Raw genomic sequence first — 13,331 nt, forward strand, 5'->3', positions numbered from 1 at the left:
TGATTGCACATTAGAACTGTCAATGCTGCCTCCCGATGTCATGGTCCTGCAACTCTCTCTTCTCATCTGGTAACTTTCCACTCACTCTTACCTGTCATTCCCACACTCAGGCTCACCTGCTGCCACTTAACGAGCATTAACTCTGCTGCCTGCATACCATCACTGACTCTGCTGCCTATTGACCTTAATTGATTCTCGTTAATGAGCTGTAGCTACCATTGGCTGTCTCTTGTCACCTGCTGCCTCTCTCTGTCCATATAAACCTCAGTCCTCCAGTACCTCTCTGTCAGATCGTCTGCAATTGGAACTCCTGTTTGCTGGCTTCTTCCCGTCTGGCTCCTGAACCCCGAATCCTGAAACCTGAAACTCTGAACCCGTGCCTGAACCTTCGACTCCGACTTCTCTACTTCCCCGGTAATTCTGACCTGCCTTCTGCCTTGTGACCAAGATTTCTGATTTGCCCTGAACGGTACTGCTGCCTTGCCTGATCTGCCCTGTTGTGTGTGTGTTCCCCCCCAGGACCCAGAGAACCCGGACCTCCACCACCAGCTCCTCAAGAACCAGAGGCCACTGGGGAACACACACACGCAGGTTCTCGGACACAAACCTCCCAACCCCCTGAACCCCTAATAAACTCTGTGTAACGTGACACATCTGGGTCCTTCGTCTGTCTGTCTGACAGTACGATCTGACCAGCATGGACCCAGCTCACGACCCAACCGACATGGACCTAACACCCGAGATGACTTCAGCACCCGAACCAACTGCTCTCGACCGTCTGCAGCACACAGAGGGAGCGGTTGCTCGGATGTCCGGTGACATAGCGTCTCTGGTTCAACTAGGCCATCACCAACCAGCAGCAGTTCCTGCAACACCAGCAGATGATCCAACAGCAGCAAGAACAACTTACCCGAGTACTTCAGCTACTCTCCAACCCAACCACCTCATCTGGTCAGCCTGCACCTTCTCCATCTGCTCCATCTGTGCAAGCGCTTCACTCAGCACCAGTACCCGCTCCTGACCCCAACATCCCAAGTCAAGTGGCACAATCTTCAGTTTCCATAGACCGTGAGCCAAAGGTGGGAAATCCTGAGCGCTTCAACGGCGACCATACACAAGTGAGGGCGTTTCTGTCGAGCTACAGAATCCAGTTTGCCCTTCAGCCCAGGACCTTCGCTACAGAGGGGGCCAAGGTAGGATACGTCATCACCCACACTTGACTGGTCGGGCCCGGCTGTGGGAGCTGCAGAATTCGACCGCCAGACTCCGGCCTGCGCTTCATTCAACGCTTTTGCTGAGGAGATGGAGAAAGTTTTTGACCTGGGGTCTTCATCGGCTGAAGCATCCCAAGAGCTGATGAGTATTCGCCAGGGGAACCGGACCGTGGCGGATTACTCCATTGACTTCCGCACCCTGGCGAGACGCAGCACATGGAACTTGGCCGCACAGACGACGGATGCTTTCCCTCCACAGTCTTGCGGGCTACATCAAGGATGAACTGGTCTCCCACGAACCACCCAAGACCCTTGATGAAGCTATCGCCCTGGCAGTCCGAATCGATCGTCGGATCCAGACCCGGCGCCGTGAGAGGGGACAACCGAGACAATCGGCCACCAGCATTCGGCGTGACGCCACTTCCTTGCCTCCTCCTGCTAACCCCCAGAACCAGTTTGACCAGAACCGAACCCATGGAGATTGGCCGCACCTCCCCTCCTCCCAGAAGAGCGGCAACGTCGCCTTACTGCCCAGCTGTGCCTCTACTGCGGCGGCGAGAAATCACAGAGTCAGCAACTGTCCAGCAAAAGCCAGAGCTCACCGGTCATAGGGGAGATCCGGCTTGAGCTCGACAAACATTCAAGTCTCCCCCCACCCGAAAGCCCATGCTCCAGGTACAGTTTCCTGCTTCCTGACTCCAGACACACCCTTGGCTGCCCTAGTGGATTCTGGGGCCGAAGCTAATATCATGGATGTGGAAACTTGCACGTCAGCTGGGGTTTGGGCTGTCCAGCATCTGTCACCACCTGTTCCCGTCCGTCGGGCGCTTGATGGTCATCAACTCGGCACAGTGACCCACATCACATCCTCTGTTACCATGGAACTCTCAGGAAATCACCAGGAGTCCATCAGCTTTCACCTGCACAATTCACCTACACAACCCATCATCCTGGGGTATCCTTGGCTCATCCGTCACAACCCTCAACTCGACTGGAGATCCAGCACAATACGAGAGTGGGGGAGGAGACTGCCGCCAGACCTGCTTTAAGCGAGCCACACTACCCATCAATTCAAAAGCTACCTGTCCTGCCCCTGATACACCTGGCGTCCCTGCCTGTTACCTTCATCTCAAGGAGGTCTTCAGCAAGACCAAAGCCACTTCTCTGCCTCCTCATCGGTCATATGACTGCGCGATCGACCTCCTACCCGGAACATCACCCCCAAAGGGTCGCCTCTACTCGCTCTCCGCTCCTGAAAGGCTGGCCATGGAGGACTACATCAACGAATCCCTGGCAAGTGGAATTATTCGACCATCATCTTCTCCTGCCGGAGCTGTTTTTTCTTCGTGGGAAAAAAGATGGCTCCCTCCGGCCTTGTAGTCTCGACTACAGAGGCCTGAAAGATATCACTGTGAAAAACCGCTATCCTCTGCCACTGATGTCTTCCGCCTTTGAACTGCTCCAAGGGGCCACCATTTTCACCAAACTTGACCTCAGAAATGCATACCACCTGGTCCGGATGAGAGAGGGGACGAGTGGAAGACTGCATTCAACACACCCACCGGCCATTATGAAAATCTAGTCATGCCCTTCGGACTCACCAATGCACCCGCTGTTTTCCAGAACCTGGTTAATGACATCCTTCGTGACATGTTGAACAGGTTCGTTTTTGTTTTCTTGGATGATATTTTAATATTCTCCAAGAGCCAATCTGAACACGTTCATCATGTGCAGTCAGTACTTCCGCCGTCTTCTCAAAACTCACTCTACGTCAAGGCAGAGAAATGTGAATTTCATGTCAACTCTTGTCCTTCCTTGGATATGTCGTGGCAGAGGGTAGTATACAGATGGACCCAGCCAAGGTTTCAGCAGTGACGTCCTGGCCGGCCCCCGAGAGCCGTAAGAAGTTGCAACAGTTTTTAGGCTTTGCCAACTTCTACAGGAGGTTTATCCGGGGATTCAGTGCCGTGGCAGCCCACTCACAGCACTGACCAGTACCAAACAGCCAATTTCAATGGAATCCAGCTGCTGACAAAGCCTTTCAGACTTTGAAAACACGGTTTACCTCAGCTCCCATCCTACCGCTTGCCAGACGAGAACCTGCAGTTCGTGGTGGAAGTAGATGCCTCGGACGTTTGGTGTTGGAGCAGTGCTATCTCAGCGATCACCAGAAAATGGCAAGATGCACCCATGCGCCTTCTTCTCTCGGAGGCTGACAACATCCGAGCAGAACTATGACACATCGGCAACCGAGAGTTACTTGCCGTCAAACTTGCCCTAGAGGAGGAGTGGCGCCACTGGCTGGAGGGGTGCAAGACTCCATTTCTGTCTGGACAGACCACAAGAACTTGGAGTACATCAGGTCAGCAAAGAGACTGAATCCTCCCCGCCAAAGTCGCTGGTCCCTGTTTCTTCACCCGCTTTAAACTTCACCCTCTCCTACCGTCCCGGCTCACGCAATGCTAAGCCCGATGCCCTGTCACGCATGTTTCAGAAGGATGACAGGTCATCTGAGGACCCAGAACCAATCCTCCCAAACCCCTGCGTCATCGCCACCCTGACCTGGAACATCGAGGAGGAAGTGAGAAAGGCTATCAGGAACCAGCCTAGTCCAAGTGCGTGCCCCAGCAACCGCCTCTTCGTTCCGGCAGACCTGAGATCCCAGGTCATCCAGTGGGGGCACAATTCCAACCTGGCCTGTCACCCTGGTATCGGACGCACTCTCCGTCTTCTCTCTCAGCGGTTCTGGTGGCCATCGTTGAAGAAGGATATCCGCGAATTTTGCATAGCGTGCCATACCTGCTGCCAGAACAAGACTTCCAACCGACCACCAGCCGGGTTACTACAGCCCCTGCCAGTACCCATGCGCCCCTGGTCTCACATCTCGCTGGACTTTGTCACCGGCCTTCCCCCCTCTGATGGTAATACTGTCATCCTGACCATCGTAGACCGGTTCAGCAAGATGGCGCACTTTGTTCCACTGCCAAAGTTGCCCTCTGCCAAAGAGACAGCCCAGGTGGTCCTTGAGCAGGTGTTCCGCATCCACGGCTTGCCACGGGATGTAGTGTCTGACCGGGGTCCGCAGTTTGCATCAGCCTTCTGGAAAGACTTCTGCCATCTTCTCGGAGCTACTGCCAGTCTTACATCAGGTTTTCACCCGCAGTCAAACGGACAGACTGAAAGGATGAATCAGGAGCTGGAGAAGTCTCTGCGGTTGCATGGCGTCCCCGTAATCCCCGGGCCTGGTCTCAACATCTGTTGTGGGTAGAATATGCTCACAACTCTCTCTCCAGCTCCGCCACTGGATTGTCCCCCCTTTCAGTGCGTCTACGCTATCAGCCGCCCCTGTTTGCCAGTCAAGAGAGAGGAGCCTCCTGTCCGTCTGCCCTTGCCTGTGCTCGCCGCTGTCGTCGGACGTGGTCTCAAGCTCGTGCCACCCTTCTGAGAGCCGTTGCCAGCTACACTGCCAGTGCCAACCGGCGAAGGATTCCTGCTCCCGCCTACCAGGTGGGCCAGAAGGTGTGGCTTTCCTCCCGTGATCTGCCTCTGCGCGTGGAGTCACGCAAACTGGCCCCCAGATTCATCGGTCCATTCCCAGTCCAGAAAATCAATCAATCCGTCGGCTGTCAGACTCCGGCTTCCCCGGTCCATGAAGGTGCACCCAACCTTTCACGTCTCGCGTCTGAAGCCAGTTCACGAGAGCCCTCTGGTGCCTGCTGTGCCGCCACCTCCGCCACCCCGACTCATTGATGGTGGATTTCCTGTTTACACTGTGCGACGGCTGCTCCGGTCACGACGGCGGGGTAGGGGCATCCAATACCTTGTGGATTGGGAAGGCTATGGTCCTGAGGAGAGGGTGTGGGTGCCCGCCAGCAGATTGTGGACCCCACTCTCATTGCGGATTTCCATCGCCAGCACCCGGACCAGCCTGCAATCCTGAGGGGTCGGCCGAGGGGTCCTCGTCGTGGCGACGCTGCTCCGTCAACTCCTGGACCTGAACCTGGACCGGGACCTGATTCTGATCCTGAGGCTGAGGACACTGACCAGTCTGAGGAGTTCTGACCCTCCGCCGGCTACCCCCCTCCTCCCACCCGTGTTGGTGACTCTGTTTTGGGGACTTCTGGGCCGTCCCTTGAGGGGGGGGTTCTGTCATGGTCCTGCAACTCTCTCTTCTCATCTGGTAACTTTCCACTCACTCTCACCTGTCATTCCCACACTCAGGCTCACCTGCTGCCACTTAACGAGCATTAACTCTGCTGCCTGCATACCATCACTGACTCTGCTGCCTATTGACCTTAATTGATTCTCGTTAATGAGCTGTAGCTACCATTGGCTGTCTCTTGTCACCTGCTGCCTCTCTCTGTCCATATAAACCTCAGTCCTCCAGTACCTCTCTGTCAGATCGTCTGCAATTGGAACTCCTGTTTGCTGGCTTCTTCCCGTCTGGCTCCTGAACCCCGAATCCTGAAACCTGAAACTCTGAACCCGTGCCTGAACCTTCGACTCCGACTTCTCTACTTCCCCGGTAATTCTGACCTGCCTTCTGCCTTGTGACCAAGATTTCTGATTTGCCCTGAACGGTACTGCTGCCTTGCCTGATCTGCCCTGTTGTGTGTGTGTTCCCCCCCAGGACCCAGAGAACCCGGACCTCCACCACCAGCTCCTCAAGAACCTTCTCGGCCACTGGGGAACACACACACGCAGGTTCTCGGACACAAACCTCCCAACCCCCTGAACCCCTAATAAACTCTGTGTAACGTGACGCATCTGGGTCCTTCGTCTGTCTGTCTGCCTCCCGAAGCCTTGTAAAGATGTGGTAGCACTGCGCTATCAGTCTGGTTCTCAACCTTTTTTGAACAGATACCCCCTTGTCCTCATCATAAGCCTCCAAACATCCCCTTGACCTCATCATAAGCCTTAAGCCTGTCAACGCTGCCCTTAGTATTAAAAAATAAGATGGACTTATGCCCCCCAAGGTTGGAAATTTGAGTCCCGACGGGTAAACCGGTCAGGAAGATTTTGATTACTGGTTACTTGATTACTAGTGCCATAACCTGGATGGGAGTGAGGTTAGGGGGGTGTTGTGGTTAAATTTTTTATTCTCATATGATTCTTATGTAGATTCGTATATGTACATGTATATGCAGGAATATAGATGTATCTGTATGTGACTATATATATATATATTTCCAATGTGTAAGTATTGTAATCTGTGCCTGAGTGAGGGGGGCCTGTCAGGTGAGGTGTGATTGAGCTGATTAGCATATGTGAAGGCTCTGGCCTGGCTGGGCCGCAGGGGTGGGTACTTTACCTATATAGGGAACAGCCTTCCTAAAGAGCTAGGCCCGATGGGGGAGGACAAGTGAGAGTAATGTAGACCTCAACCAGGCCTCCTGCTCCAATTTGGAGCAGTAATAAATCTGCAGAAAACTCACTGGATCAAAAGTGCCTGTCTGACATTTATAAGAAAAAACCCCACAGTGTCTTCTTCACTGAGCATAAAAGAAAGCAAAACTGTAAAATTGTGTACAACATTAAATATAGTGTCGTAAATGTGTGTTCTGATTTGTTTGTAGGCCTATCTGTACTATATAACCCCTGGTGTATAGTTATTTTATTGTCTTTTTTCTTTTTTACAGTTTTGTACTTGTCTGTTCTCTAATTTAAAAAAGAGGTTATAAGGATGAGTATAATGGACGCCAACTAGCAGAGTTTGGGAGTAGAACATAATCTTCCTCCCGAAGTCTGACACAAACGTGGTAGTGCTGAGCTATGGGCCTTGACCTTTAGCTCATTGGTATCGTACCTGGAATCCCATGCCGAAGGCTTGCTGTGATGGGGAGGTTCAGGTTCGAGTCACAAAGGGTGGACTGAGCTAGAAGACCTCATTTACAGAGGGACAGGACTGAAAATGTTTCAATGCAAAAGCATTTATGAATAATTTTGATCATTACAGTGCTGCATCAGGAATCAAGCCAATCCATTTCCAATGCACTCATAGAGTTGGGAGGCAGATGATATTTCATAGGCTACTATACAGTATTGACATAATACCATGTAAAAAGTATGTATGTTTAAGGTTTCATCATAGACATGTGTCATGTCAGTGTTTGAGTATCCCCTAGGGATTGAAATATTAAAATGATTCTTTGTAACATTAAAATGCTCGTCAGGCAATTATGGGCTACCCTATATTCGCAAATAACATAGGCCTATACCAGGGCTTTATTTGGAAATAGGCCTACATATTTACAGTTCTGCACTTCAATTCAGTAGGCCTAGTCTTCGCATTGATTTGGTAACATTGATAAACCTTTTTAACATTTGAATAATCACAGTAGTGACAACAACAAACCATAAACAGTGGCCCACAAAGGGTTAACAGAAAGCCATCTTGAATTTCAGCTCACTGAAGTCAATTTCACTTTTTGTTTTTAACCCAGTGACCACATAAAAGAATAGACTAAATAATAGGCTCTATTTGTCCAACCACCCCCCATCTAAGAACTCATTTGTGCACCACAACTTGGGGTACACACACTTGAAATAGTGTGCATGTTTGTTTTTGTTGCAGGTATAGGGAGAACAGGATTGTCACAAGTTATGGTACACTTGTCATATCTCAGCCTCTCAAGGTTGCTGATCTAAGCCATTGACACAGAAATGTTTGTAGTTAGTGTCACAGGACATCTGCATTGATATTGGAGGTAAAAACATAACCTTGAGGTGAGAAAACATGATGCATTTTTTCACATGAAAATGACAATTTTGAGAAGTCCAATGTTTTCCTGCTCACTCATTGCACTATGGCAGACATCAAAATCAGTATGACCATTTGGAAGTATAAATAGTAAGATACCAGTTTGTTACATTATTTCTTAGCTAGGGCAATCCATGTGGGAGCTAGCCTCCAAAAGAGTAATACATGTCAGTTGGGGATGGTTGTCACACTGTTTTCTGTGATGGTTGCGTGTGAAATATGTTCACATTTTTGAAATTCTAAAGAGTATAAAAAATAGCAAATGGGCCTTATTGGATGGTCATGTAGCCTACGCATGAGCTATGTGTAGGTTGAGGTTCACATTTCATTGAAATCAAAAAGGTATCATTTTTATTAAAGGTGCACTAGGATGACGGACAGGTATTCACAACTTTGTTGCTTACTGAAACAATGCTGCCTATTGCCAAATTTGACTAGTATGACCAAAGTACATTACATTTTACAGCTAAAAATGTATTAACATTAACATTAACAAACACTAACAAATATTTACCACCGCCATCAAATTTTAAGTATTGAATATGACTGGGAAAATTGCACTTTTCATACATGAAAAGGGGGATCTCCATGGTCCGCCTACATTCCTAAAAATAGATATTTTTTAGCTGCTAAACTTACTGTACTTTGGTTATAAATAGGCCTACTAGTTTATTACTTAGTAGGCTAAATATTCATGAAAAGATCAAATTTGGCAATAGGTAGCACACTTTCAATTACAGTAGTTGCAATACCTAGGCTATTCTGTCCACAATCTTACACAGTGCACCTTTAAATTAGTTCATTCTGGAAATTTTTTTTATCTTTGTGGAATAGGCTATTGTTTTATGTTGCACTGTAGGAATTTAGCCTGGCCATACACATGTTGTTTATAGGTTAGATTGATTTAAGAAGCAGTGGGGATTTTACTTCATGTTAAACTAAATCAGATTAAAAATAAACTTAATGTTTTTAGCTGCATTTGTTTTGCCATCTCAAGAATACAATTTTGCCATTTGTTTTTTTGCGATGTCAAATGACGTTACACTGCAGATCCAAAGTTGACGTCAGTCTGTTTCCTCGCGAGATTATGGAAAACAATCCATTCGCTCTCTCGCCCCCCCTTCCCACGCCCCAGTGCGCTGTGGGATAGTGGCAGTATAAAGTATATCCTCTCTCGGACAGAGATAAGAAGCCCTAGGCAGGAGGGGATGAAGATGGCGGACGCCAAGCAGAAAAGGAATGAACAGTTAAAACGGTGGATAGGCTCGGAGACAGATCTCGAACCACCTATCCTGAAAAAGAAGAAGACGAAGGTGAAGTTCGACGATGGCGCTGTGTTTTTGGCAGCCTGCTCGGCCGGCGATACCGAGGAGGTGCTACGAATGCTGGACCGGGGCGCTGACATAAACTACGCCAATGTAGACGGTCTCACTGCCCTACATCAGGTAAGGGACATCTAATATGTCTGCTCCAACTGCATTTTTAGACTAGCAGACGTTATTTCCACGCTGATTGCCACGGAGGAGCGATACGCTTGTTACCAACAGTTTGTTGGAAGCGGAGTCCTATGTTCACTGTTTACTCAGCCCGCCCGACCGACCATAATCGGGGAGCAAGAGGGCCGTTTGCAAAAGCTGTGTTGATTGAATTGGTATATGGCTGAAACTGCAGGAGAGGACGAAAAGTATGCACATGCAGCATTGTTGGTTGTCACTGAGTGTTCCTGTGCTGGTTTGTGCCACGCTAAAACCTCCTTAATGTCTAATGTTTGCGTCAACTTCAATGGTTCGATGTTTACCCAGTGTTAGCTGCACGTCAAATGGCCAAAGCCAGGAAGAAAACTGCTTGGGTGGTGGTTGGTTCGCAAAGCAGGCTAGCAGATAACATAGCTTTCCAGCTACCTAGCCTGCTAACGTTAGTCACCCTTGTCGAAAAAAAACCCTAGCTCGGCTTGAGCAACCCTTGTTTTGCAATTTAGGCATCTTGCACTGGCCTTTGATTTGTCTTTGCAAACATCTCGAACGTTGATTCTACAGTAATAAGATGAGCAAAGCCACATAGCATAGGTGGTTTAAGGTTATACTTGTCGTAATGTCATTTTGCTAGCCACCTTGCTAACCAACTAGCAGATTTTTTTTTTTCAACGGTCGCCTATGCGGAATGATATCCTGTTAGCGCAAGTTACGAGTAAACGTTGTTGTCATCATTGCTAACATCGAAGTCATTTACCTGTTTGGACTGGCCCTTGTGACAGACTGAATTGGGTCTCTTAAAATGACGTTGAGAACATGATGGAAAGCTCAAACTGAGGCCCATCGCCATAAACTTCCAAGTTTTCTAACAGCATCCCCGCTTGACTTTCATGCCAGGACATTCATGTCATCGCAGGATTTGCGGACATGATTCATTTCTTTTTAATTCATTGAAAGACTGTCACAAATATTTGTAGCCCTGATTAAAGCATTGCCGCAGTCTGGATGGCTGGTCGACGGGATTACATCATAGTCAGTTATTGTGACTGATGGTTTTGAATCATCAAATGTCTTGATTTGTGATGGGATTATAACCATTCCCATTTTGATTTACTGTTGGACAATCTTGAACAATTTGCACAATTTTACATATAAAAACATTTATCTGTCGCCTAATACTGTTGATGTTTATAAATAACCTTTTTTTTGTTGGCAGTTAGTTATGTAACCAAGATTTTTGTTTATGAATGTTCCCTACAGTTGACTTTCAATGGGCTCAGTCCAGGAAAGACTCTGTGGGGTTGGTATCATTGAGAGTAACTCAATGGTTGGTATGGATTTGGGCTTGGAGCTGAAATATATATGCCATTTAGATTGTCATAAGTCTGAATCACCTGGCAGAGTAAGGGAATGCTCATAAGATACACTGGAAACGACAAAACTTCAGAACAGATTTCTGGCCCCAGGGAGATGGGCTGGGATGTTTACATGCTAATACCTGCCGCTCACAGCAGCGTCTTCTCAAAAGTCTTAACTTGAAACCAGTTAAACTCAGCCGAAAGCAGCTAAACTAAAATTAAACCTAGAATTGGTCATCACCATCTCTGTGTGAAAAGTGTTTGCTATGGTTTTTGCACTTGCTGTAGACATGCCTTCACTGTTGAAGGCTTGGACACATCATCAACCCTTTCTTTTAATCAATTCCTCCCGTCTTTCTTTCGGTTGTGCATCACCAATGACCTCACCTCCTTACTCACCACCCACGTGTTTGGCTTTCAACCTGGAGTAATGCCTGGGCTTATTCGTGTCAATAAATTGCAGTCCACTCGTCAGGCCGACCAGGCCAGCTAACCACTTCAGCAGCCATGTTGCATAGAGAGTAACTTATATAGCTTGTTTAATCATATTGCCTGTAGGCTTTTTTCGTCTCTCCATTTAGCATCGCGTTGAGATGAAAGTCAGGGCTTTTTTAAAATGTATATCTCTGTCAACCTGCTAACAGTCTATAGTTTTGTGTATGTCATTTTAAGACTAAAAGAACTCTCTGCTAAACCTCATGTAATGTTGAATGGAGAGAGCTGCTATAATGTTATTGACTGTGAGCCATCAATGTGCGTTTGACTAAACTGGTGTTGGTGCTGATATCTGTGCGAGCTCTGAGCCGGTGTGTGTGTGTGTGTGTGTGTGTGTTTGTGTGTGTTGTGTATGTGTATGAGCTCTGCACAGACTCCCCACAGCGAGACCAGTTGCCTTTTTTTGGGCCGGCATGGAGGGACGAGTGGAGCGGAGAGGAGAGGAGAGGGGAGGAAGGAATTTGCTCAGTGGCTCCTCCTGAGACCTAACCATGTCTGGAGAGGCACGGAGCAGGACTGTGTGTGTGCGTGTGTGCGTGTGTGCGTGTGTGCGTGTGTGTGTGTGTGTGTTTGGAGAGGGAGGCTCAGAACAGGACTACTGCTTGCTGTGTGTTTTAGGAGAGACAGACTTTAGTGTGTGTGTGTGTGTGTGTGTGTGTGTGTGTGTGTGTGTGTGTGTGTGTGTGTGTGTGTGTGTGTGTGTGTGTGTGTGTGTGTGTGTGTGTGTGTGTGTGTGTGTGTGTGTGTGGAGAGAGGCGAAGACGAGACCTCTGCTTAGTGTGTGTGTGTGTGGAGAGCGATGCTTGCAGCAGGGCTGGTGTGTGTGCGTGTCTGTGTGTGTGTCAACGTTTCGAGAAGGGAGTATGTGTAGAAGGAGAGTGTTGAAGCTGCAGCACTGATTGAGTGTATTGAGATGGTCAGGAATGAACCACTGATGTGTGTGTGTGTTGCCTCTGCATGTGATGCAGCTATCTAGGATCCTAGAAAGGAGTTGAGGCTGACAAGGAGATTTGTGTGTCGCGTCTTAATCCAGAGGGTTGCAGAGAGGTCGATCTGCATCAGATACCCCCCCGAGCTTTATTGAAGAAAGGACAAACAAACAAACAAACAACAAAGCCATCAACTCACACAAATTTCAGCAAGCTAGTGAATTGCTTGGAGGCAGATTTGTGCGTCTTGAAGCAATACTGTCCTTTGCAATTTGTCCACGACACTCCGCTGTTTTGCAAGGATGAGATTAGTTAGGATGTCTATTGAGCAGGGCATGGTGAAGGCAAGAGTGGACAGCAGAATGTCCCCAGTTCGTTTGGCCACAAGAAACATTTCTGCTTATTTCTCACTTTGGTCAGATGAGTTGTTGATCTTACAACTGCAATGTGAAAACCTCCAAATGTATAGCTCTTAAGTTTCCAGTTGTAAGCAGTAGGTCAGTACTCTGGACTGAGTTTATTATTTGGAAAATTATGAAAACTGACATTGCGTAGCGATGCATTGACGCATACCCAAGTCAATGAATGCAGTCCTTGAATGTTGGTTTGCTTTCTTTAGTTGCTGTACATTCCACTGTGTGTAGTGCTGTACTTTTCTTTCCATTGAATTATGCAACGATGCTATGCCATAACTTGCATAGTTGAGTGTATTTACAGTTCAAGCCTTCTCAATGAACTGAGGACTGTATGTTCTCCATAACAAGCACAAAAAGTCAAAATGTAATTATTTAAACAATACTTGTGAGTTTTATAATCAAATCACCCAGTCATCCAACCAAAAACACATAGGTTTACCCTACGCTGATCTATTTTGGAAACTCATGAGACTACCTTGTACGCAAATTAAAATGAGTGACATTCCTCTCCGCATCCAAGTCTTTGAGGCCAACCTTCGCAGGCTTGAGTGTTGAGATTTTACTGTTTAAAATAAATAGGTGAAAACGTAATGGAGCAGTGTGGCGTTTTTTCGTACGCACTGAAAACTGAGGCTTAACCGCTTCCCACTCTAATAAAGTAGTCTGTGATTGATTTTGATCCCCCCC

The 13,331-nt window shown here is 47.9% G+C and overlaps 1 protein-coding gene across 9 annotated transcripts in view; it reads left to right on the forward strand.

The window, feature by feature from the left end:
• Positions 1–9,107: 9,107 nt before the first annotated feature.
• Positions 9,108–13,331, forward strand: part of ppp1r12a (protein phosphatase 1, regulatory subunit 12A) — a 111,617-nt gene continuing 107,393 nt past the window's right edge. For all 9 annotated transcript variants that reach the window (XM_063217144.1, XM_063217151.1, XM_063217152.1 and 6 more), the window contains exon 1: positions 9,108–9,419. In XM_063217144.1, the coding sequence (XP_063073214.1) occupies positions 9,183–9,419 (237 nt within the window). In that variant the 5' untranslated portion in view covers positions 9,108–9,182. The remainder of the gene's footprint in view (positions 9,420–13,331) is intronic.

This window comes from Engraulis encrasicolus, chromosome 15 (assembly GCF_034702125.1).
Source record: "Engraulis encrasicolus isolate BLACKSEA-1 chromosome 15, IST_EnEncr_1.0, whole genome shotgun sequence".
NCBI lineage: Eukaryota > Metazoa > Chordata > Actinopteri > Clupeiformes > Engraulidae > Engraulis > Engraulis encrasicolus.